General features: G+C 43.8%; 1 protein-coding gene across 2 annotated transcripts in view; it reads left to right on the top strand.

Moving 5' to 3' along the window:
- PSD3 (pleckstrin and Sec7 domain containing 3) overlaps positions 1–24,686 on the top strand; it is a 104,804-nt gene that overhangs the window by 39,490 nt on the left and 40,628 nt on the right. The window contains exons 7-8 of one of the 2 annotated variants that reach the window (XM_014882376.2): positions 1,534–1,592; positions 5,014–5,103. In XM_014882376.2, coding sequence (XP_014737862.2) covers positions 1,534–1,592; positions 5,014–5,103 — 149 coding nt within the window. Of the gene's footprint in view, positions 1–1,533; positions 1,593–5,013; positions 5,104–16,382; positions 16,772–24,686 lie in introns of those variants that run through there. The other variant, XM_088156218.1, reaches the window with a different exon arrangement.

Genomic DNA, 24,686 nt, shown 5'->3' with positions numbered 1-24,686 from the left:
GGAGACCTCATTGTAGTCTACAGCTTCCTCATAAGGAGAGGAGGGGGGGCAGGCACTGATCTCTTCTCTATGGTGACAGGAGCTGAGGGAATGGCTTAAAACTGTGTCAGCGGAGGTTTAGGCTGGACATGAGAGAGAGGTTCTTCTCCCAGAGGGTGGTTGGGCACTGGAACAGGCTTCCCAGGCAAGTGGTCACAGCACCAAGCCTGACAGAGTTCAAGAAGTGTTTGGACAATTCTTTCAAGCACATGATGTGATTCTTAGGGGTGTCCGGTGCAGAGCCAGGAGTTGGACTTAATGATCCTTGTAGGGCGACTTCTAAACTTGCTTGGAATGTTTATTCAAAAAGGTCTTAAAGTACTATACTTTTTCCTTAGGTGAGCACAAAGAAACTTGACAGAAGTTCACAGAATATTCACAACCAAACTTTCCTAGTAAACCTTAGAAGTTCAGGAATTTGGCAAAATTTAAAACAAACGTTCAGTCAGAATAAAACATTTCATGGAGCATTGACTTACTCATCCAACCTTAATTACCCATATTTCAGAAAATGGAAATTAGGAGTAGAAAAGAAGAAAAGTAGAAAAAAGAGCAAAAACCAAGATGTAGCTACTGCCCTGTGTCCTAGTAGGGTTTCAGCTTCCCTAAAATTCAGAGACAGTAGGGACACAATCACACATCTTGGTGTCTGCTCTGGCTTCTTGTGGCAAGCAACCCCTGGCGGGGGCTTCCAGTCATCTAGCTACCCCAGATGAGGTTGACTGGGGCTCCAGGGCAGGGTGTGGGGCATTGCTTTCAATGTGCCAGTGATTGGTGGCAGTTCTGAGCTAGAGGCTCCAGAGAGTGGAGTGTGGAGCAGTGCACCATTCCATTTTCTGCAGAGCTGCTCCCCCTACACACACATTTCAATTGTTTTGAGCCAGTAATCACTTCCTTCAGTCTCTCAGTCCTCCAACTCTATTCTGTGGTTCCATGAATCTGGCTTATTGCTGAGGGCCCTGGCCACAGGACCAGCTTAAAAACCCCTGGAGTGCTCTCTACCCAGCATGGAGCCAAGGCAGCATAAATAACTGACGGTGCTTCTCCAAAATTAGGTCTAATTGAGCACTGAATTTGATCTGAGCCAAAGGGGGAGAAAAACAGGATACCCTGCTGCACCCACTCTTTACACAAGAACGAATATATTTTACTTTTCCCTTTCTTCACTGAAGTAAATGAAGAAGAAAGTGTTGATTTAGACTGTAATATTGGTATTAGCAAGCTAAGAGTGATAGCGTGATTTCCTGTCTTGCTTGCCTCATCCATGGGTGCTGCAAGACAGTTTTGACAGTTGCTAAAAGATAAAAGAAAGACTGTTCTGGTTTGGCAGCTGTGTGATGACCTCATTGTTCATTTACTCAATTACGTGTATTCCTTAATATAACAGATTTTTATAAAGGGAACAGAGTCAATTAGTCTACGAGTCTCAGTTTCAGCTTCTTAAAGGTCCAGATGTGCTTCTGCATGTGACTCTGGCTATTTCTCTTTTTGCAGATGGAGTTCACTGTCTCACGTGTGCCATGATGCTGCTGAACACAGACCTGCATGGCCATGTGAGTATGCACAGCTATGTGTAGACTGCTCCTATCCACACCATGCTAGGATGTGGTGGTCTTGTGGTAGGCCTTGTGCTGGTGGCTTTCTTATAAAGCCCCTGCAGATAGCAAACAGTGAGAAGGCTGCACTCCCACGCTGTTGTCCTGGGCAGGCCTTTCCAGCATGCCTTGATCAGTCATTCGTAAGCTGGCGTTGTGCCTACTGTTGCCATAATGTCTGAGCATACTCCTTGTCCTCAGGCCTGTCTTTCTGGTGTGCTTACCATCCTTCCTGCAGCAGGCCCTGACCTAGGAAGCTGTACTTGGGATTGGCTTCCCCTCTACAGTAGGTACAAACATATGGGAAGGCCGAATAAAGATAGGAAGTGAAGAAGTTTTGGGAAGATCACAAAGGGAAGGTGATATTTGCAGACATTCATTTTCAGGGGGCAGATCTGGTGGAAGCAGAGTTTTGCACAGACAAATGATAGGTGTACTCAGAGCCAAGAGAATGGAGGAGGGATGTGGGCATGCTGAGTGGGAGCCCTGTGTTCCTTCACTACCCACCTCTCCCCAGTGCCTGCCTGGGTGAAATAGTATTCTGGTTTGAGTTCTCCTAGTCATGCTGCTCCAGGGTGCCAGTAGCCTTAGGATGGGTATTTCAGCACCCGTGGTGCAATACATCTGCTATGCAAGGTATTCCCATGCTGATGGGAGGCTTTTTCTGCCCTGGAGTTAGGATGGAATGTGTAGAAACACAGGAAGGCATAGCATGATTATATGCAAAAGCAGTGCCTTCAGCCAAGCAGCTCTGGGACTTCTCTCTGGCCTTCCACTGCACTTGAAAGAGCTCTTCCAGGAGGGTGTCCCTTGGGAACTTTACCATTAAGGGTGTTAGATTGGGCAGCAGAACATGAAGGCACCCTGGGTCTGTCTCAGTGGGCTACTTAGCCCCTGTGAAACTGCAGGTAATAAAACCAAGACTTGAGTGTTCACAAGGAGTTCTGAGACCCACTTCCCATTAATTGAATGCTTTTGTCTGAAGGTTGTGGAAGCAGGAGGAGGTAGGGAGTTCTGAAGAATTTTTTTCTCTGAAGGCTTAGCCTTCCCTACTGAAGGGTGTGTCAGTCATTTGTGAATATGAGTGAGGGGTACAGGAATGTGCCCCAGTTTGTCTCTTACCACCAAGGCTTCTCTTGAGCACACCTGAGTCTTTCTGCACAGGTATCCCACTCCCTAGAGTGGTGAGCAGCTTGGAGCTCCTGCTTTGCAGCCTGCCTGGCCTCACAGTCCAGGGAGAGAGACCAAATAATGGCCATACATCAGCCTGACAGCAATTCCCATTGCTCCCTGCAATGCTTTAGTAAGCCCTTATGGTCTTCAGTAGGTACTGGAATAGACGATCTGGCTCTGACCTATCATTGCTGTTGCTGTGTGTAACTGGAGGTTTATCCCATTGGCAGTTGACAGTGTGTTGTTGTGTATATGCAGCTGTAGTATTTGCCAGACTCCTGCTTGTATTATGTCCATGGGTGTGTCATTGTGTTCCCTCCTACCCCTCTGATTTCCTCTAATTTTGGTCTTCCTCTTACTGCTTTACATTTTTCCACATAGGTGGTAAGTTTGGCATTTTTTACTTGGAATGCAGCCCTCGAAGATAAGCCTAATTGCCTGTTTCGTAACAAAGATAATGCTTTGCCCCATCCTTACCAGGATTCTGCTAGAGCAGGAAGCAAGTGAATCACAGGGCCTATCTATATAGCTCTCTATGAGCTCTCTTTGTTACTGATATGCTGATCATAAGCACAGACACCTCTATTTCACAATCAGCTCCACTGCTTGTAGGGCTGTAATGCAGCAGTTCTGCCTTTAGTTCACACTTGCCTTTAACTCTTACTTATCCCCTTTATTTTCCCTTTCTTACCACTCTTCTACTTGTAACTAAACAGTTTTTGCTAGGTATGTCTTGGAAATGCATGCTTGCTTCTCTGCACAGAGGTCATCACCCACACTGGTGCTAGAGAGTTTCGAGGTATCTCCAGGCCACCAGCCACATCTTCTGGAACCTCTGTGGCACCATATGGAGATGTTAACTTTGGTCCTGCAGCACAACAGCCATTTGTCTGCAATGCCCCATTGCTGTTGGCTTTGGTCAGCATGGGGAAGCTGCAAACTGCTGCATGGAGGAAATAAATAGAAGTAGGCTGAAGTTGCAGGGAGAAAGGAAAGCACTTGTAAGTCTACTAGACCAGCTCCAGCCTGCACCTGAAGATTGAAGTTACGAGCTGTCTTCTATAAGCTTTGCAACCATAGAGCCAGGGTTACAGCCTGTCTGTGTTGTCAGGAGCCATCTGTGGGAAGCCATGAATTGTTCCAGGGTTACTGCTAACATTTTTTCTGTAGGTTTGTGCTGGCTGCTGCTATGGGATCTTCCTTATCGGCTAGGTGAGGCTGATGGCCAAGATTCAGTGGTTTTCCTGATCGTACATTATGGAAGGGAAATAGAGGTTATGCACTTTAAGCTGTGATGTAACTCATAACCTTGAATGACCTGTATTACCAACTGGTGCCCTTCCTTGTGCTCCAGTCCTGTGTTAATTTGCACTCTTCCTCCTAGCTGAAAACAAAGCTCACACAGAGCTCTTCTACTGTATTTCTGCAGAAAAAGCATGCCCTGACAGTGGAAAAGTCTTCACTTCCATCTCCTGACTGATGATGGTGTTATCCTCAAAGATACCATGACCGTCACAGAGCCCTATTTTCCTCTATGTCTATACCACATTTCACAGCTCATCTCAGGCTGCTTTCCTTTCCTCAGATGTCTTTGGTGTCTTTTTTCATCAATGCCGTGTTGTAATTGTTGCCCACTCACAAGGCTCCCTGCATGCTAAGCAGGGGCCTTCTAGCACCTGGGGGACCGAGTATAGACACTTCCTCTGAGGGGTGGTGGAGTCAGGGATTCAAGAGTCGTTTAGGGCAGCCTCAAACTCTGGATGTAGTTTAGCTCCTACACAGACATGTAAGAACAGCCAAACAGTTCCTATCCATTTGTGGCTTATTTGGGCAACTTTTGATCTAAGACTTAGACAGGGAGAAAGGAAAGAGAGCGAGCCTGTGGAAATGTCATGAGACATGGGATATAAGGCACCATGCAACTACCAGAGATCTTCATAATTGTCCTCTTCATTACCCCTAGTATTAAGCTGGGTTTTCTTTGAGGGGTGTGTGTTGGCCTTTGAGTGCAAAAGTACTTTCCTTTTTCTAGCTATATGCATACAAGGATGCTCATCTATGAGTAATCTCATGCATGCTTTCTTAGTGCTGCCTGCCTTGGACTTGAAGGAGAGCAGGAAAATGCATTTAATCTGATGTTGCTCATTCCTGTCGTTTGGGAAAGCAGCAGGAATATGATATTGTGTTTTTCTGGCACTCCTTTCAGAACATTGGGAAAAAGATGACCTGCCAAGAGTTCGTTGCTAACCTCCAGGGAATGAATGATGGCAAGGACTTCCCGAGAGGGCTCTTGAAGGTAAGGAATTAACTGCAGAACGTGGGTTTCATTTTTACTGAAAGATAGTTCAAAACAGAATACGCATCTTGCATTTTCTGAATCTTAATTGTCAAACATGACAAATGATCGGCACATTTCTCTTCCCAGACCATACATAACATATATAACGTTTATTCTCTTGTTTTCTTCACTTGATAGTGAAGGAGAGTCTCTGCAGCACAGAGAGGTGAAACTGAGCTGCAGGCAGGTCTCTCCCCAGAGCTGTGTGTCTTGTAAACTCCTGAGGTCGTGCCAATCCAGAGTGCTGTCTCCTGATTACAGCGGACAGAAGCAGCCAGTTGGCTCTGAATGCAAATACATAAAGGCTAAGCCTGATCTCTGTGTACATTCTAGAAGGCGTATGTGTTTTTTCATCAAAGGTACTTTGGGGTACTCACATTAGAGCTAGAGATGTAATTTCAGATTATAATGTGCTGTCTGGCACAGGCTGCATTGCTTCAGCTTTTGTTCATTAAGTTTGTGCCAGGAGTTAAATCTGAAGAATGGAGGAAGAGGCTGAGCAGGACAAACCTTGTTTTATTATCAATAATAATGAGAATGTTTCACTTCTTTTTTGTCTGATTGCTAGCATGAAACAGCACTTTGCTTAAATGAAGACAGGTGCACATGCACTGGAGTTCTTTTTTTTTTTTTTTTTTTTTATAGAAATAAAAATAAGAGGCTGCCAGTCTGAGAGCTGACCCAATGCCTATTGAGGCAAACCAAATGAGTTGCCATCTCTTCTGTAGGTTTTTGTCAGGACCATTGTGAAATACAGATGTACCTGCATAGTTGAAAGCAGCAGTTTGTCTTCTAGTATTGGTAATTCATTTTCTTCAGGGAGCTTTTTGTTGGGCTCTCCTGCTTCAATATAAGCTCAACCACTCTTTATTTTAGATTTAATGTCCTTAATTTTTGAATCTGTATATCTGTCAGCAGCCACACTTGAATTATTTTTTCCCCCAAGGAATCTCATTTCTCAGTTTGCCATAGAGGGATGTGTTGAGATTAATTTGTAGGCTAATTACAGCCCTTACTGAATAAATAGATCTCCAGATTGTGTTTAAATAACCTGAGTGTACTGACAAGAGACTTCCACTGGTGCTCACCTGCTGTTTGTTTTCCTGCTGAAAGAATTATGCAGTTGTGGCTGTACCTTGGTGCTTAGCGCTCATCTGCTAATGCTAGGGATGCCTGACTCTTCACCCAAAGCAAATTCCAGGGCTCACTATTTTTTGGACATAGATGGAAGGAGTTTGGTGTTGGTATCCCACTTTGCTTAAGGGTTTCTGCCCTTTTCTCTGTGCTTCCTTGATGTCTTAGGGACAGAGGTGGTGACCAGCTTTTGTTTCCTTCTGGCTTGTCTGAAGATTTGATTAACTGACCCTTGCTTTTTAATTTATCAGTGGAGGGGAGTGAGTACAAGTAATTGTGCTACTGTGTTCACAGCAGCCAAGCTGCTACTAAATGTGCAATTACAAAGACCGAGCGGAAATTAATTTTTGCATTAGTTTCAATAAATTAAATTCGCAGGACCCTGCTTCAGCACAGCACCAAAGCGCATGTGGCTTGCTGCTGCATTACCTGTGCAGCCACTGAGCACGGGTGAGGCTGCGACCCTTTTCCCTGCATCCTTGCCCAGCCGCCTGGGAGAGGAAGAGCAGTTTCCACAGGGTGGCAGTGTGTCCCTGTGGGAGTGAGGTTCTGAGCACCCACTGGTGACTAATGCAGAAGCGAGTGGGCCTTTCTGCCTCTGCAGTCTATCCATGTTCTCCTCTTGGCCCTGCTGCAACCTTGTTTGAAGCTCTGCAGCTCTGCTGAGCCCCAGAGCAAAGCTGAGCAGTGCTGGAGGAGAAGGAAGGCCAAGGAGAGCTGAGTGTTCTTCCAGGGCTTTTGAAGCTTTATGCAGCATTTATTGTGGCTTCAGTTCCCAGAGTCAGGGGTGCAAATGCGAATGCTTGGGCTATCCAGGAGAGCTGGCTGACAGGCGTCGGTCAAACGTGGCCTTCTGTCAATCCCTTCAACCTGAGTGCAGAGTGTGCCCCCTGAGTGTTTTGTCTGGATAGGAAAATAGCATATCAAGAGCCAGCCATCAACACATGAGGAGGGTCACACTTTTGTGTGATCACAGCCTCAGAAAAGTTGTGACGTTAGATCAAGTTACTCCTTTCTTTCACCTCCGTGGGGGAGCTATCTCTATGTTTTATTAGGTTTTTTTCCGACAGTGACAACATTTTTGTTACAAACCACAAGGCCTTCATGATCTGATTCTGTGTGTCACTAGTTGTGCTTTGAGAACAAGTATTTTACTGTGGTTCGAAAGTAGAAATGAGAAATGCTAATGTGATCTTGCTCACCTTATGTCTTGCTCTCTTTTCATTTAACATTTTAAAAAGTTTTGCTTTTGTACACCCATCTGCACAAAGATTCATTGCCTTTCCTTTTTCGTCACTCCTTTAGTCAGATCTGAGGTTGCTTTTAAAGTTGGGACCCATAAACACAGATATGCCAAACTGTAATTAAAAGTGCACTTCTCCCCATGGGGTCTGCTTGTAGTATTCATGTATTCATCACATATATATATATGCAGAAAGGGAAGCCATGGCTAGGATCTCCCTCCTTGGAAAGAAAACAGAATCAATCTGACATTTTGGCAGTGTCAAGAACCTCATGATTACAGTGTAGGAGTGGTTTATTTCTCACATGCTCACACCAGCCTTAATCTGCTACTATGTCACAATGATATTCTAGGGAATTGTACTGTGTGACCGTAGCCTTCTTCAAAGCTGGGCTTCACAAGCTTTTCTGGAATGAGGAGGAGATTGGCTTGAAAAGAGCCTAATTTTGACCATACATTATTGCTTAAATTCCTGTGGGCAGTGTGGTCCCTGCAAATATAGTGCTTGTATGGTGCTGGCCACAATGTTTTCCTTTTGTCATCTTGAGATACTGTGTTTGGGAGTCCACTCCAGGAAGATGGTGGTAACAAGGCCTTTCATATGTAAGGAGATAAAATGTCTTCTCTGGTCCACAGAGAGCCTGCAAGAAGGCTTCGCTGAGGAAATAGATCCCTGCTTTTGTTAGTCAGTGTTCTGGGAGGGGTGCTCTGTTTTTAGGCTGGGTGCAAAGTACTCCTGTCCTGTTTAAGTAAATGTCCTCTGCATTTACAGTGTCCAGGACACCTCATTCATGGAATCATGGGCATCATCCAACATCTGACTGGGCTGACTGGCAGCACTGCTACCCCCTGACATGAGCACTGGATGTGGGGAAGTCATACCTGGCTGTGTGTCTTTTAGTAGGGGATGGTAGCTCTTCACCGACCTATTATACCATCTGGGAACCTCCATCATGCTGAGGTACCTGGGATGCTCTACAGAGACTTGGCTAGACTCATCCTAACAGGGGCTGCTAATGGAGATAAGATGCCAATCCTGCATAAAAAATCTTCTTTTTCTCAAAGGCTGTTTTTTGGGTAGGCCTTATCTCCTGCAGATGCACTGTAATGAAGTGACCAAATTAACTTGAAGTTGCTGGTGCTGAACTCTTCTGAAGAACCAGTCCTCCTTAATTTCCTAAATAATCTGAATTCTTGATCAGGATTCCTGGGATATGCAATTTCCTACAGAAGCTGCAAAGTAGGGTTTATCTCACGTTGCTGTCGGTTCCCTGCACTTTAATTAAGGGGTTTTTGCCACTGTCTTTCTGCCTCCTCTCGCTCTCCCTCTCTTTTTTAAATTCCCTTTGAAAGCCCTCCAAAGCAAACACTTAGTTTAAAGAGAATTACTAGCATCTTCATCCATTCCAGTTATTTCAGGTATTTAGTTAGGTATTTAGCACAGTCTCTCCCTCCTTTATGGAGACGAGCTCACAGTAATTGGACTGTTGTGTGCACCCTAGTTGCTGTCATCAGCAGTCTCTGTACTTCATCCATGTCGTCACTTTTTGGCAAGAAATTCCCAGCTTGCAGGGAAACCTGATGAAGTCGGGGAGATAAGAGCGTGTGACAGCATGCCAAGATGGCCCCAGGAGCACCACACTGACTGCTGTAACACCCTGTAGCAGTGGGCAGAGGAGGGAGAGGACCAAGTGTCTTTGCTCCACTGAATTAGACAGAGCTCTGCCTCCTTGTTTCTTCGCCAAAATAAAGTTTTATCTCTTAAAAATACTTCTGTTGGAAATAGTATTTTTGCGCCATTTCTTATGCGTATGAAATAGATCTGTTATGGAAGGCCCCTTTCAGCTGCTAAGAGACAGCAGCGTCTAATCTGGCAGTATAAAAGTCAGGGAATGCAGGATTAAATCATTAATCCTTGTTTTAAACAGTTGTTTGTGAAAGCATACTTTCCTTTTACTCTCAGAGGAGCCACAGATCCATAGTGACTATAGGGAGCACCCAGCTTGTCTTCACTCTTCTCCATCCTCGCTGAGAACCTTCCTACTATGACAACCTTTGTTTCCTTTAACTTAGAGATTTTTGGGTGTTGTCATTTGTCCTATTCAGGAGCAATACCATTTAAAGCATGCTTGTGCAGAACTGAGAATTGGAGCAGGTTATGATGGTGTGTGTATTGGTTTGTGCCCCTTAAATGATAGAGATTCCTGACACCTTCCTGCCCTGTTGAAATGCAAATATATTTTCTTTTTGCATTTCAGGAACTTACTTCAGTGCATATAAAAGGAAAAATCTATATATATTTTTTCCCAGAGTCAAATAAGCCCAAATATTAAGTTGAAGAAAGCTTCGTAATAGTAAAAGCCTAATACCAACTGTGTCTCTGAGCAGGGAAAGCAGAACTTTAAACAAGGCTTAAACAGAATTTTTGAAGGTGATCCAGGAATTGGGATTGCTTTGCATAGTCTATAGGTGGTACGAGGGATTGCTTATCTAACTGGGAAGCAGGCTGGATTTCAGGATGGACGTGTTCTGCTTTGACAATCTGCATTTCTCTGAATTATTTTTGCTCCTTCAACCTTTCACCTCTTTACTTTCCAATTGTTATTCAAAAGATCTCACTTAGCCTACCAGGCTTTTGTGTCAGTAAGGAGTGAAACCCAAGCAGAGTCAGCTAAGAATTTCCATTGCTACTGGCCGCAATTATGTGGCTCAATACCAGCCTCATAATGAAAATTTGGGGGGTTAATTTTCATCTGTGGAGGCAAGCTGTCTGTAGTGTCTTGTCCAGGTAGATCAGACAAGGGAATTATTTGATGTTTGGCTTCTCCAGCCTGTCAGCCATGGCTGTCACTTGTCTCCTGCTGCAAATGAAATGCATAGCAGGTCCCAAGGATGAATGTCAGCTGTCAAGTGTGGAGGATACAGGCTGGTAGTCTCCAGGAATGATGCACTCTGCCACTTTAAAAGAGGAATTTTGGGCTCTTTTCAGACTGGGAATTCTCTAATACAATGTCACACATACATTTTGGTGCCTATGACATATTACTCCCACCTCCATGTAGGTAGAAAACAAATTCTGAAAAACATTCTTTGATCTTCCACCCACTGATCTGCTTGAAATTTAAGTTCTGTGCTGCATCTCAAGGGAAGGAAGAGTAGGAATATAATTTATACCATATTAAAAAAAAAAAGAGAGAGAACTTTCCTTCCACCAGCTTTAGGATTATTGCTGTGTAAGTCTTTGGTATTCCTTCCTTCTGTTTGTTGCCACACTTTTCAAATAGCCTTGGACTATTCTCTCTCTGACCCAGTTACACTGTTTTCTTTCAAACAAGATTATTAGGCTGCTCCTTAAATTCAGATTTTTTTTTTTCTCCTTGCCTGTGATGTTAAATGGAATATTTAGTTTCCCTCCAAGGTCATACTTTCTTGGATAACTAAGTATTCACAAGATCCTTGAACAAATGTGGGGCAAATCCAAGGCACAAGTGCTCTGTCCTGTTGGTAGATGGGTTCTGGGAGGTGCCAAGAGAGGTAGGAAGGGTTTTGCCTGCTTTTGGGGCAAGGTAGCTGGACATGACTCCATAGCTAGATGGGATTGTGGAGAAAAGGGATGTCAAAGGCTATGCTTATTTTTGCCCCACACTGTAGTGCAATGCCAACAGCTACAGGTGAGATTCACTTGTGACGTGTGTGGATCTTAGAGTGGCCTCAATTTCCTTCCTCCCCCTCTCTCCTCCTACTTCACCCTATTTTGCCCCCTCCCTTTCTTTTTGCTCCCTTCCTTTTGCTCTCTTCCTTCCTCCCCCCACTTCCTTTCCCCTCCACTTCCTCCCCTTCCTTTACCTCTTTTCCTTTTTGTTGATGTTGTGTTTTGCTATTTGAGTCAGAGAGAAGCCTTTTAGAGGATGGTTTTTCTGGGTTTTTTTTCTTTTTTTTTTTTTTAATGCAGATCTCTAAGGTGAGGGGTTTATTTCACTGCAGGGATAGAGGCAGAGATTGTTTGCAGCTGATCTGAGATTGTAGACTTTGTATCACTTCTTTAGTCACTTTCCTGTGGTTTCTGTCACACCTATGCAGAATTTTAGGGTTTTGATGCTTTTATGGATTTGCTCAAAGTGCTGCTTTTTTTGTAGTTTACATTTGTAGTTTTTTGTAGTTACATGTGTCTGCTTTAACTTAAGAAACTTGGTGGTCTGTGTTAGTCTTTCTACTGTATGGCTCACTTAATTTCTGTGAGCTCTGTTGACAGCAGATGATAATTCCTAAGAGGAGGAATTCACGAAGAGGAACTTCCCCCTTGGATACTATAGTGCTTTGCCAGGAAGTACAACAATTAGTATATGAAACAGCTGTTTTCAGATCTGCTGCAAGAAATATGAAGATGGCTGAAGGTATCTCTTCACTTGCAGTGCTAATCGGGATGACAGGATGGATGATTTCTTTGCATCCCTGTTATTATCCAACATCTTGTGTTCATTAAACCTGTGATCTTGTATCATTCTCAGCAGGGCACTTACCTTAGGAGTGGTTTCTTTTGGCACAAGATGCAACGTGGATCCCAGAGATACTGTGATGCCAGAATTCATTTAATCTTCCTCCAATCATTGTGGTTTTGTCATTCTGCTACTTCTAGGTGCTTATTGATGTAAAACAGTCAATTGTAAAGACTTGTGCTGTGACCATGAGCTGCTTGTTGTGGATGCTTCTTTAGCCTTCTCAAGTAACCTAAAACAGATAGTTGTCCATCATTCTCCCACCATTCCAGCTGTTACCCTGCTAGGATTCCTGTTGACCTGGTTGCTTGTGCATGTAGAAATGAAGTGGTTGCTCTAGTATTTCTGCTGTTCACAGGAGACATTTAGATTTAATCTTGATTGTCAGCTTGATTGTTATCTTAATGTTAAATGAATTTTATGTTGATCGGTTTTAAGCTCCAGTTCCTTAGCCATTTTGTGAGAATAGCTTATCTGTCAGAATTAACTTTCCCCTTCCTTCTTGTCTTGGGGGGAAAGGAAAAAAAGATGAAAGAATGAAAGATGAAGGAAAGATTTAATGTTGTTTATTTAACAAACAGTATTTACCGGCAGCATTAAATAGTTCTGCCTTTCTGTGATACACAAATATGTTACTGGCTTCTGAGGGTATATTTTAAGTAATTGATATGCATGTGCGTGTGTATTTTGTCAGCTTGTGTTGTTTGTATTTGTCATTGACATCAGGCTTAAATGACAGTAATGGATTCTTATGACTTTGTTTGAGGACATTGGAGTTCTTTAGATACAGTAATGTGGTCCTTAAGTTTGTACCCCAAAAGCCAATACTGAATTTTACTTCGAATTCTGCAGTTTTTCTTCTTGTATTGTTGATTCGCTGAATGACATTAGGAAGACCAAACAAGGACTGAGTACGTTTTGCCTCCCAGGGAAACTTGACTGGTGGGAGGAACAGATGGGAAGGAGCTTATTTCAGGGTAAGCTGGAACAGCTGCCCATTTCCTCTGTGTGATGGGGTCTGACATAGTGCCTTGTGACAAGAGAAAAGCTTTTGTATGGTTTTAAAAGAATAAGATGGAAAGAATAATAGAGACTCGGGTTTTCTGCTCCTGCATCTGTTTTGACCCAAAGTTTAAGATTTTCCTGCTGGTTTATGGTTTGTTCCTTAGAGGAACTGATAGGGAAGGTCCCTATATAGGGTCACAGTCCTTTTGTTCGCCCCAGTTGTGTTACTGACTAAACGAATATTTATATGCTGTCCCTTTCCTCCACCTCTTTGCTGACCTCTGAAAAAGAGGAAGATCCTGAATTCTTGACATACTTGCAGGGTCCCCTGGGTGTGGTCAGCTCTCATTTTTCTGATACTGCACAGCTATTTCAGCCCCTCTTTAAAAATATGACTCTATTTATGTTAACAAAACACTTTTCCCTCAGATATCCCTGTTACTCAGTTACAGGCATAAATCAATCCTGTGTGCATACTAATTTCTAAAATGGTGGGTCTTCTTTAATGTCGAAGCATGGTCTTTCCCCAGAATAAGTCAGTGTGTACACAGAATACTGCCTCAGTCAGGAGTACAAGATTGTATTATCACTTGCAGATGAAAATCAGGGACACTGATGAAATCTAAATTGAATTCCCAATCTGAAGATATTTAAGGCTTCAAATGTGTGATCTCAGGGGGCTCTGTTTGGGAGAGTGTGAGCTGAGAAGTGTTTTCCATACTCAGTTGAAACAAGAAGAATGAATATTCTGTCATCCCTGGAGTTTTGGACTGCTGCAGAAACAGACTTGCTCCTTTCTGAAGTAAGGTTCCTGTCCTATCTGAGGATCTGCTAACTTTAAGCTCAGAGAATGCTAGATGAACTGCTGGAATTAGGTAGCACTGATGGTTCTGTGGGCAACACAGAATCTAAATATTGCTTTGATTCAGTCTGGCTTGTGTTTAATAATAAAATTACTCTGTGTAATTGACACTGGCCTAGGTCTGTGTGTGATATTTAGGGAGTATAATTATTTCAGATGTGTTGAGGGTGCTTGGGGAGTTGGCCTTATAAATCTGAGAGCAAGAATAATCTGCTAGGCAGGGGGCTGCTAGGATAGAGAGTGATTTGTGGCCATTTACGTAGCACCTGTCAGGACCTGCTGCTTAGCTCATCTGGAGCGATTTGACTGCAGTGCAAATTTCCTCTAAGAAGAGATTTTCTTTGAAAAGCTTTCCCACAAGCAGTGGATAATTTCACATGGGTTAAGTAACATAAGACCTTTTTTGCGAAGTGACAGAAGTAACTCAGGAAAAGGTTCCTTTTAGCTATCCTTTAGCTATGACAGGTTTGTGTAAAAAAGGGGCACATTCGGGATTTGATCTTAATGTGTGAGGTAGGGATGGGCTTGCTAGATCTGGCTGTTGTGGAAGTGAAAATGTATTTTTCTTGTTGGCCAGAAGGGAAGATACCTGTGCCTCAAGCAGGACGGAGGCAGAATTTGTGAGGAATCAGAAGTTTCCCACCCCAGGGACAGTTTTTGTGTTGATGTTTAGGTAACCTGTTCCCTGTTCCACTGACCTGTTGTCTGTCAGCAGGTCTACAGCTATTACAGTCTACAGTGGGAAGGATATGCACCTTGTAGCATCCTTGGGGGCAACATGAGCAAAAGGTTAATGCTGTCAGAAAGGCTGCTGCATGCTGGGGAGATAGCATCATCTTTTATGAGCAAAAATTCACCTAGGACCATTATGTGGCTGTCTAGCCATTTGCCCCCTAAGAATGTAAATTCCTGACTGCAAAGGATGTGAAGGTATAACCAAGGGAAAAGTCCACTCAGTTCATATGCATCTTACTTACCCCTGGGTGCTGTTGGTTGCATGACATAGGGTAAGCAAACTCTTACTTTGCTTTCACATGGCTTGGCAGACATGGAATGGGACTCAGATTTAAGTGCAGACTGGAGCCTCTTCACCCAGCTTTTGGCAGCCTGATGTAGCTCAGCACAGGACATTCACCTCAGGATGCCAGGGCAGCACGGCCTCATTGCTGTCTGCGTGCACAGACTTGCTCCCTATGTGTCTCGGTGTGAGTGGGATGAGAGCCCTCGTGTACTCTCAAAACCCAATACCACTGCTGCTGTCCTTGCCCTGCCTGGTGATACGGTGGTATGAGGCAGGTTGCTTAGCTTGATGTTAGCCTTGCTGCAGAGTCTTCCAGCAATTCATGCACCCTCTGTACAAACTGTTTGCTTTTTCTGGATTTGGGGCAATGTCCCCATTGTCCACTTTTGCCTTGCTGCTCACACAAGCTGCTCCACCTGTCCAGTGTGTGTTGGCACCTGTCATGATCCTATACTGAGCAGAGTGGAGCAGAACAATCTCTCTCTCTCTCCCTCTCTCTCTCTCTCACATTGGAGCACGTTGCCATGGCAATGCACAGTCTGCTGCACTCTGGGTCTCCAGGAGCCAGAAATGATGGTGCTTTTGCAACATTGAGGTAAACATCTCTCTTTTCCTGTATTTAGTGTATCCACCCCTCAGTAGGATAATCAGCTCCCTTCGGCCTCAGCCTCCCCTTACGCCCTGCACGAAGGCAGGTGGCTCCAGGCACAGAAAGTGTGCCTGGCCTCCAGAACCAGGCTCCTGTGGGTTGGAGTGGTGCCTCTGCCTCTGGCCATCACTAGGCTGTATGGATTTGCCACAAGGGAGAAACAAGGTGCCACTCGGGAGCTGCATCACTTGTGGGGTCAGCCACTGGAGCATGCAGTTTGCTTGTGAAGGTGTATGGCTACAGCTCTCCTGGCTGCTGAGTGAGGAGATGAGTCCCTAGGTGTTTGTCCGCAGGTCTGCCATGGGTTCGCACTGATCACCTTGGGAAAATCATCTCTTTTCCCCTAAGCCTCTTTTAGAGAGTGAAAGTGGTCTTGCTCTCTCTTGCACCTTGGGAAGACACCCCAAGGACTCTGGCGAATGAGTGCAAATACTTAAGAGTTGTGGAAATTTGCTGATTTGTCTTTCTGGGGCTTGCCAGTGCTTTGTTATGGTGCTGTGGGTTTTCACTCAGTTCTCTGGTGCTTTGGGAATCCATGAGTATTTCTCACATCCAGAAGCCTGTAGCTGGCAGGTGATTGAAGACTCTTTTTACAGTGTTCTTTGTTATTGCAGGCAGTAATGAGCATGTCAGGCTCTTGCAGGCAGGAAAGTGTGGCCGTGTGAACTGAAAATGAATGTCTTGCTTGATCTGCTGGCATTTGTTTCAGCATCTTTCTCTCCACCTCTCTCCCTCTCACTGTTGGTGTGTGTATGAAGGGGGAGTTGATGTTGGAGGGGGAAGCGGAGCAGAGCAGGGGAGGAGTTTCTATCAGCCTCTTCTTTTTCTTCTTCTTTTTTTTTCTCCCATGCAGTGACGTGAGCAATGCCTGGAACAATCAGGCTAGCTCCAAACACTGTGCCTGAAGATGCTAGAGAAAACAGCCTAGTGTGCTTTAAGCAAACACTGATTGCTTGAGCTTGGGCTCTCCAGTCGTAACCTTTTCCAGTTCCTCTGCAGGGGATTGGGAAGTTTCATTAGCTTTCTTATTTCCCATCCCATACACTCACTTTTGGAAATGATTGGAGTTAACAGTGTTCAGAGCACCAGCAAAGTCCGGGTGAGAGCCACAGGTTCGGTGAAATACTCCCGAGAAGAATCTCTCTGGCGGCAGTCCCATCGGTCAAAATCTATGAAAATCTCCAACTCCTCTGAGTTTTCTACTAAAGAAAGCAAGGTAAAGGACTAAATATTATTAGTGTTTTGCTTGGTTCGGCATGGGGTTGGTGTTGTGAAAAGGTTATGCTTTGCAGGAGTTAAGAGCTCTGGAAGATCTGCAGTGATAACAGAATTGCTGTCAGGTCATGAAAAAAAATCTCTGCATTTGAGGAGAGACCTGAAGGTGAAAGAGCTCTAGTGTTATAATGATCGGGTATTAGTTGAATATCCTGAGCTTGGTGCAATAGTAAACAGGGAAAACTTGCTAGTGACAGTGCTAGTTGGAGCTCTACTCTTGGGAAACATGCCAGAGTTGGCAGGTGATGTCCTTGGGATTATCTGTTTGATGGGAATTGTTTTCTGTAGAAAAATAATTTTTACTCCTTATCTGCAGCTCTGTGGTTTAGTAGGTGTGGTGCTAGGTGAAAATATTGTCTCACTTGCATGCATGATTAAATATTGCTGTCAAGTTTATTAGGAAGGCATTGCTTGTGCATTTATAGGAATACGTTAGTGTATTGTAATGGTTGGTAGCACAGGCAATTTCTAGCTGCTACAGTGACTGTGTGCAGTATCTCCTCACCCAGCCCAGCCCAGTTATTCAGTTCCTAAGCAAACAACCTCCACTCCATGCAGCATCTCTTTTTTTTCCTCATCCCTCTCTCCTGCACAATAATTGAGAGGCATCCAGGAACTCCTGGCAAGCACTTTAAGAGCTGTCTCCCTCTCAAAGTGCTCCGTGTCTCCAGGGGCTGGATGAACTTTATGCCGTGACCAAAATGTACCTCTAATTTCATTCTTATTGACAGTTGATTCTGACCTTGGGATTAAAAGATACAACCACTTGCAGAGGTGTGCTGAATCAGGGTGAAATACTTCAAAGCATCAGCCAAGCATTTAACTATGTCTTGGGTCCATGTGCATGCAAAGCAGGCATATGTGTGGATTTTCCTGTAGTGTCCCTTTCCTAAATCTCCTATGTGTTCTGTGAGAAACCTCCACTGCTATGGTGAAAAGACCCCAGTGCTGTACTGTAGTTCCTGGCAGATCACTCTCTGCTAGCTTACAGGTTGTATGGCATTTCAGATCCTGAGCTGTGTAACTTAAATCACAGGGTACTGCAACCAGAAATAAATGTTAAGTATTTTTTTCAGTTCGATTTAATGAGCCTCTGTTTTCAGGACCTTATAAACCATATCTAAAAAATAGTGTATTGCTGAGTTGTGGCAGAGAAATAGCATGGCCATCATTTTCAGGCTGTTGCTGATGCAGTATATGTGCTTGTCCAACAAATATCAAAATAAAGGCTGCATCTTGCAGGTGATCTGGGACCTTGCTGTCATGATCACTTTCACCCTAAGCATGGGAATAATTGCACTGTATTTGGTGAGAGGATTTATTAATGAAAATTCTCCTGCATTTGGTAAAAATTCAAGTCTTTTGACATTGGGTGAATTACTTAATCTCTGTATCTTCCCTCTCCCAGGCTTTGTGTCCACTGTGTATGCATGGTGTAGCATCCTCAGGGCAGAGACTTTCTCCCAGGGGTTGTGTCTGACACAATTAGTTAACTGCTGCAGTAATGAAAGCTCTGTGTTCATTCCTCTGTGGAATTCACATTTCTTCCTTCTAAGTGCTGTAGATTGTTATTTGAGAGACAACCACTTCTTTTCCTGCCTATCTCAATAAGCTGGGAAGAACACTGCAGCTTTGTTTCAGTTTGTTGTGCTGTTTCCATATTTCAAAACAAAGGTTTTTGTATCTGTAGGGCATCTAAGATATAAAAGCTGTGTTATGGAGGGCTAAGAAGATCCCTGCATTCCTTTCAGTGGTGCCTGCCTGGTTGATAAGATGACAGGCGGCTCTGCAAGTGATTGGTCTTGTGATTTTGGACAGTCCTTTCCATCTCTCTCTTCCCCTTTCTGATCTTTGTCTACCCATTTATTTTGCTAAGATGTTACTGATTTAGAGAACTGATTTATAATTGAGCTTTGGCTCTTCGATACTGTTGTGTTGCTGGAAGAACCTCGAGCTTGTTAATCTGTACTGTGGCAAAGGAGCTCCTTTTATCAGTGTAACTATGCATATGTGTTCGTGCATCACTTCTCAGGAAATGTGTTCAGTTCTAGGCTGGGTTTTTCTGGACACCGATGCCATGTAGATCTCCTCAGTCTTAAGTAAGGTTTGGTTTGGTTTGTAGAATTGTCCTCTTCGTATTTCTTTGATATGTTTCCCTCTGTGTCTGGACTGCCTTGTATTTTATCTGCTCCCCATATAAAGTGATTACAATACTCAAGAACTGTTTCTGTAATTGCTTCAGCTGACTTTGGACAGGAGATAGATTTAAACCATTTGTGCCTCAGAAACGTACTCCTCTTTTCCTTTTCACTTACGTGACTCAGTCTATTTTGGTAAGCTGGAGAGTATTATGCATCCTAACTAACATTAGAGAATATTATGCATACTAACTAACATGCTTTGGTTAGTATGAACAAAGCACCAACATGGTGCCTGCAGATGAGGTCTGCCTCCTGCCGGTGTAAGAGAAGCTAGGTAGACCAACTACCTTTCATCTCCTTGACACACATCAGGTAGTGCCTCTGTATGGACAGGCTTCACCAGGGGGATACGTCCTGAGTGTGTATTATAGGCAGGTACTGCAGCCTTAGGCCAGCAGGAGAACCTGTGGAAAGAATACTGTGAATTCTGTTCCATTGTTCTCTGGAGGGCAGGCTCAAGTCTACACTGTATGCAAGGTGAGTCAAAGGATCTTAGGATCATCTGTGTGACCCGGCATGCTCAGTAGTCTCTTTTTCTGACAGATTTCTTTTCTGCAGCCATGGATTGAATTGCCAAGTACTTGCGCCTGTCCTGCCTGCAAATGCACAGGGCGAATAAAACAGCTTGAAATAGGCTGTGTAGATGCTCCACTACCAAGAAGTACTTCTCTAGCATTTCCTTTATTTTTCTGTAATAATTCAGTATGCTGCCTTTACAATGACCCTGATGAAACACTTCAGCAATTACAGAAAAAAATTTTTTTCAAGCAAGCCGTATGTATCAATAGAGGACACATTTCTTGTGTGGCATTAATTTCTTGGGTCTCAGGAGCCACAGCTAACCATCCTTTTCTGTTTTATGATGATATATCTGGTGCAATCTTTCTTTCCTTTTTTTCTTTCTCCCCCTCCCCCTCCTTCTCCATACAAACCAGATTTTTAACAGAGGAGTTTCTCTTTGAAATGTTCTCCTCCAGTTGGTGACGCACTTGAAATTCCCTGGGTGAAATGATCTCCTTTCCTTCCCCCTAAAACATTCCTATCAACCCTATCTCCTCCTACACCAAAACAACATTCATCGGTTCCATATGCTGCTGAACAGCTCTGTGCTGTTTTATGAATAATGTATGCTGGCTTGTTAGAAGAACGTTTGTTTTACAAACCAGTGGAATTTAAAATTGAGATCAATATCAGCAGACATGCAATGCCATGCACTAATGCACAGGCTTCTTGGGGTACTATTCTGGCATCCTTGCTGCATCCCCATCAGAAAGGGGGAAAATGCATGAGAAATAGAGGGTGTGTGGGCTTTGAATCTGGCAATGAGGTACAGGCACTCAGTTATCAGAATCCTTATCCTCCCCTTGCTGGGTGTTACAGATCCGTGCATGAGAACAGGAGAAAATGTCAAGATACGGGTTTTGAGGGAGAATGACAAATATAAGGTGGTGGAGTAGTAGAGATCTGTATTCTGAGTGAGGGCCAGCCTTCAGGTAGTCATCTAAACAGCAAGCTACGAATGGTATATAGCAACGTGTTGCTCCCCATCCAAACCTGGCAGAAGGCAATGATACAGAGCTGTGCCCTGGTCCAAAGAATGAGCACACTAACACCTATTAGGACTCCATGCAGACTTCTATGATGTCTAGTATCTGTTGCCTCTGTAACCTGTTTTATTTTTGTAGAGTTCTGCTACTTCAGTTATTTTTTCTCCCTCCAGTGAAGCGCATATGGCAGGAGCCAGAGCTGATGCCTGTCTTGACTGCTCAGTTCCAAAGGGCAAAGCCAATGGACAGGTGCTGAGTGACTGGGGAAGGTGATGTGACTTCAAAGACTGGGCATGTCTTTGCCCAGAGGTGTATCTGGGGCTTCCTTGCTGCTTGGAGTCAACCATGCTGTTATCAGCTGGAGGTGAAGAAGTGCATCCAGGCAGGCCTGCTTCTGGCAGTGGCAGCAGGGAAGTGTGACAAGGGCCTGGCTCAGAGCACGTGAACATCCCTGTCCTAGGGGCATCAAAAGCCACCTAGGCTATCCTCTGCACCAACCAGATGATCATTCCTCCAACGATGGCTCCAAAAATCAGGGAGGAACTGGGTGCGAGCAAAGAGCATGGGAGACAAGAATTGGAAAAGACAGTCTGGGTCATCCCTGCTGTCTCTATGAACTTAGTTTTTGTTTTGCTTATTTACCAGCTCACAGCAGGTGTTTCTGGCTCCTCTTCTATGTGTGGAGCAGGTGTAAAAAATGTGTGGTGTATTCCTTTTCCTCTTGGCAGGCTTTTTTGCATGGGCTAGTGCAAACAGAAAGTCAGTAGATTGTTTCAGGAGCCAGCCCTATGTTGCTTTTCGAGGGGAGGAATTTTACACTGAGATCTCTTTAATCATCTTGCACCCGGCTGGCTAGGCTTTGGGGGCTCTGTGCCTACTTGTAACTTAGATGATTTACCACTCTCAGTATCTGGGTAATTTGCTATGTCTTTGTCCCTGGATGCACACCTGGTTGTGCCTTTCTTTTGTGCACTGCCTCTGTATGCAGAGGCTGACTCACAGCATCACTGGCAGCCAGCAGGTGACAAGAGCAGCCTGTTTAAATGGGTCCAGTGATTCGTGCATGTGACAAGATTTTGAGGAAAGTGAGAGTGGTGGATGACCATTTTTCTCTTGGTAGCTTTGTAAAATAAACTGGAGTTTTCAGAAGCATTGTCTCCATAGCTTTTCTTTCCAATTGGAATAAAAGTATACCAACTAGTGAGAGCTTGTGAGAATCTGGGGTTTTTGTGGACCTGCTTGCTTACCAAAGGGGAAATGGGGGTGGAAGTCAGCAATTTTTAGAGGTACAGCCTTCCACTTAAAAAAGAAAGTGTTTCTTCTTTTATGAACAAATACAAACAAATCTCACAAACGCATAACAAATCTCACTTTTTTTTTACACTGCAGTCTTCTAAGGGTCAAATTGGAGCTGTAGGAAAGAGCATTGGAGTTACAACAAGGAAGGTGCCTAGGATTTTGCCTACTGTTCTGCTTTATGCAGCGGTCAGTTTCTTTTATTCTGCCTTCAAAATGGCACTTGTTTCTCCAAGGAGCTTCCAGCCGTGCAGGGTCTGAGGTGTGGTGGACCTAGAGATCAGCACTTACCAGAAAGGGGGAAGCTGCAAGCTGTAAGGAATAGGTATTTGTGTTCTGGGTAACAGAGATTAAAAAGTCAAAGCATTGAAGTCAGACACTGCTGTGTAGTTGGTATCTGGGAGTTTGGATCCCATCTAGAGAAGCCTTGAGTGACAAAAGAGATAGAAAGTCTTTCCACTTTCTTACTGATACCAGTCCAGCTTGGAAGATTACACCTATGCAATATTCATTCTGTCATTCACTCCTGTGGTTCAACCTCCTGTTTTCTGGCTTAATAGCAAATTTACCAAAAACTTCCCAGACTAACAGGTAGGAAGTGATGATTATTGTCAATCAGTAAGAGTGCTTTAAATGAGAGCTTTTTTCTTTTTTTTTTTTTCCTTTTTTCTTTTTTTTTTTTTTTCTTTTTTCATTTCCCGGAGAGAAAACATGAGTTAATAAAACCTGTCCTTGCAGCTAGCAAAGTACAATGAGAGTCATGCCCATGCCATAATCTCTGATGAGCTTTGTTGCAATTTAGTGAAGCATTTAAGTGCTTGTCTCCAAGTTTGTTTGATTTAGTCATACTCTGGAGAAATGCCTATTGAAAAGAGCTGCTGACTGAATCAGGGCCTCGGGGAATAGCCATGTAATAAATCAGAGAGCAGGTGCTGTGCTGTACATGTATGCTTCTGGTTGCAGAACATATCAGGAAGAAATTTTTCGTCTGTGGAACATATGAGAGCCCAGGTAGACATCAGGAAAATGGGAAAGTATAAATTGTTTTGGAGAAGTGACATAAAGCAGCTCCGAAAGGCTGGTGAGCCCAGCGGCAAGTGTGCAGCCTTGTAGCAGTCTCCGCCAGAGAGGTGCGTTGGGGAACTGGCATGAGAACTCAAGTATTTGCATCCCTGGAGAGGTCTTCTTGCTGAGGTCTCAGTGACCATGCCTGGTAGACACACAGAACGTGCTGTGTATACAGCTGCCCAGGCTGTGCATAGTCTCTACGGTTTGCTTCTGTTTCATAAATACCAGAAACTTTTTGACAGACTCTGTTTGATGGTCTGTGGCGGACACCATGTAGCCGTGGAAAGGGGTTTTAACCCTTTAAGTGCGGTGGAAATAAGATGCACAGCTACATGGTCGTCTTTCATGACAGGAAGAAAGAGACAAGTTTATTCAGAAACACACTTGGTTTTATAGCATGACTCGCAATTCCAAGAGTAGAGAAAATGTGATTGGTTCAGAGAGAAGACACCCCATTCCCAGGGCCTGGTCACACACCACAACAGGTGTTATATCTTTGTTATTAATTCCTTTTTATCTTGACCAAATTATCACCCTGGGAGAAATTCTCCCTAGCCTTGAGCTGGACCAGCTTATTGGCTAGGAACAGAGCTGAAAAGCTCCAGCCTGGAATATTTTTCAGGCTGTAATTTTCTTACTTTCTCAATATGTGTCCCACACACCATGTCCTTGGTCAGATGTGTGCCGTATGACTGGGTTGGTGTCTGTTACTCCCTAAAGAAGGAAGACGGTGTCTGGCTCATTAGTAAAGGTTGGGACAAACATAGCTGTCTTTTCACAAGGCAAAAGCCTGGGGCATTTGTTATCCCTGCGCCAATCTGAACTGCTGCTTTTGTGTGTTCTGCTCTTTGGCTGCAGTGATCCCTACAGACATGCTTAGCAGTGAAATCTCATAAAAACCTGTGCAGGTCAGGTGTTAATTTTCAGAGGTTTTGACCCAATCTTGTAGGCATATGGGCCAGAGAGCAACAAATGTGTTTTCTCAAGCCAGGCTTTTGCTGTTTATAAAACTCCTTCAGCTAGATGAGGAAAAAAATACTGCTTCTGAAAAACTGGGGAGGTAACTGGGGAAAGTATGCAGCCTCTTTGCTTTGTATTTGGAAGTAATTTTCTGGCTCAAAATGTGGGAGAATATATCTGGCCCAAGATGTAGGAGAGTCATAGCAGGAACGAAAGAACAGGTCGAAGAATAGGACAGGGGCTTTGGCCAAATCATGAAGAAATGTTTGGTGACTGCAGGAATCAGTATCAGCATTGGTTTGTGTACAAAAACGGAGTTGTGTCTAATTCTGCTGAACTGGCAGGAGAAATATTAACTCTTGCTTTCTTTCTGCAGAGTGTTCTTAAAATCTCCTGATAGTTTTCACCTGAAAGTTAAGCAAGCGCCTACATTGCCAGAAATGCCTATCTGTTCACCTTTGGTTTTTTGCCTTTGGTTCAGAGCTCCTTATACAACTTATGAGAAGATAGGTTCTACAGAAATAGTGAAAACTCCTGATTTGGAAATACTTCATCATATTTCTCTGAATGGCACAGTGAAGCTCAGTTAGTGGTGAGGACCTCTCTTTGCTAGCTCATTGTCAGTAGGATGAGGCATGATTATTCCTGGTGTTCATATCCATAGTATTGCTCTGAGAAACCGATTTTCTTGACTAAGAGTTGCTGCCTGTGTAGCATCAGCATGAGGTGAATTATACCACAGTGTTTGACCTGCTTGTGTATGGTTCAGTTAAGCCAGATTTCC

Source organism: Sturnus vulgaris, chromosome Z (assembly GCF_052056855.1).
Source record: "Sturnus vulgaris isolate bStuVul1 chromosome Z, bStuVul1.hap1, whole genome shotgun sequence".
Classification (NCBI taxonomy): Eukaryota; Metazoa; Chordata; class Aves; order Passeriformes; family Sturnidae; genus Sturnus; species Sturnus vulgaris.
This window is presented reverse-complemented; position numbering and strand designations above follow the sequence as displayed.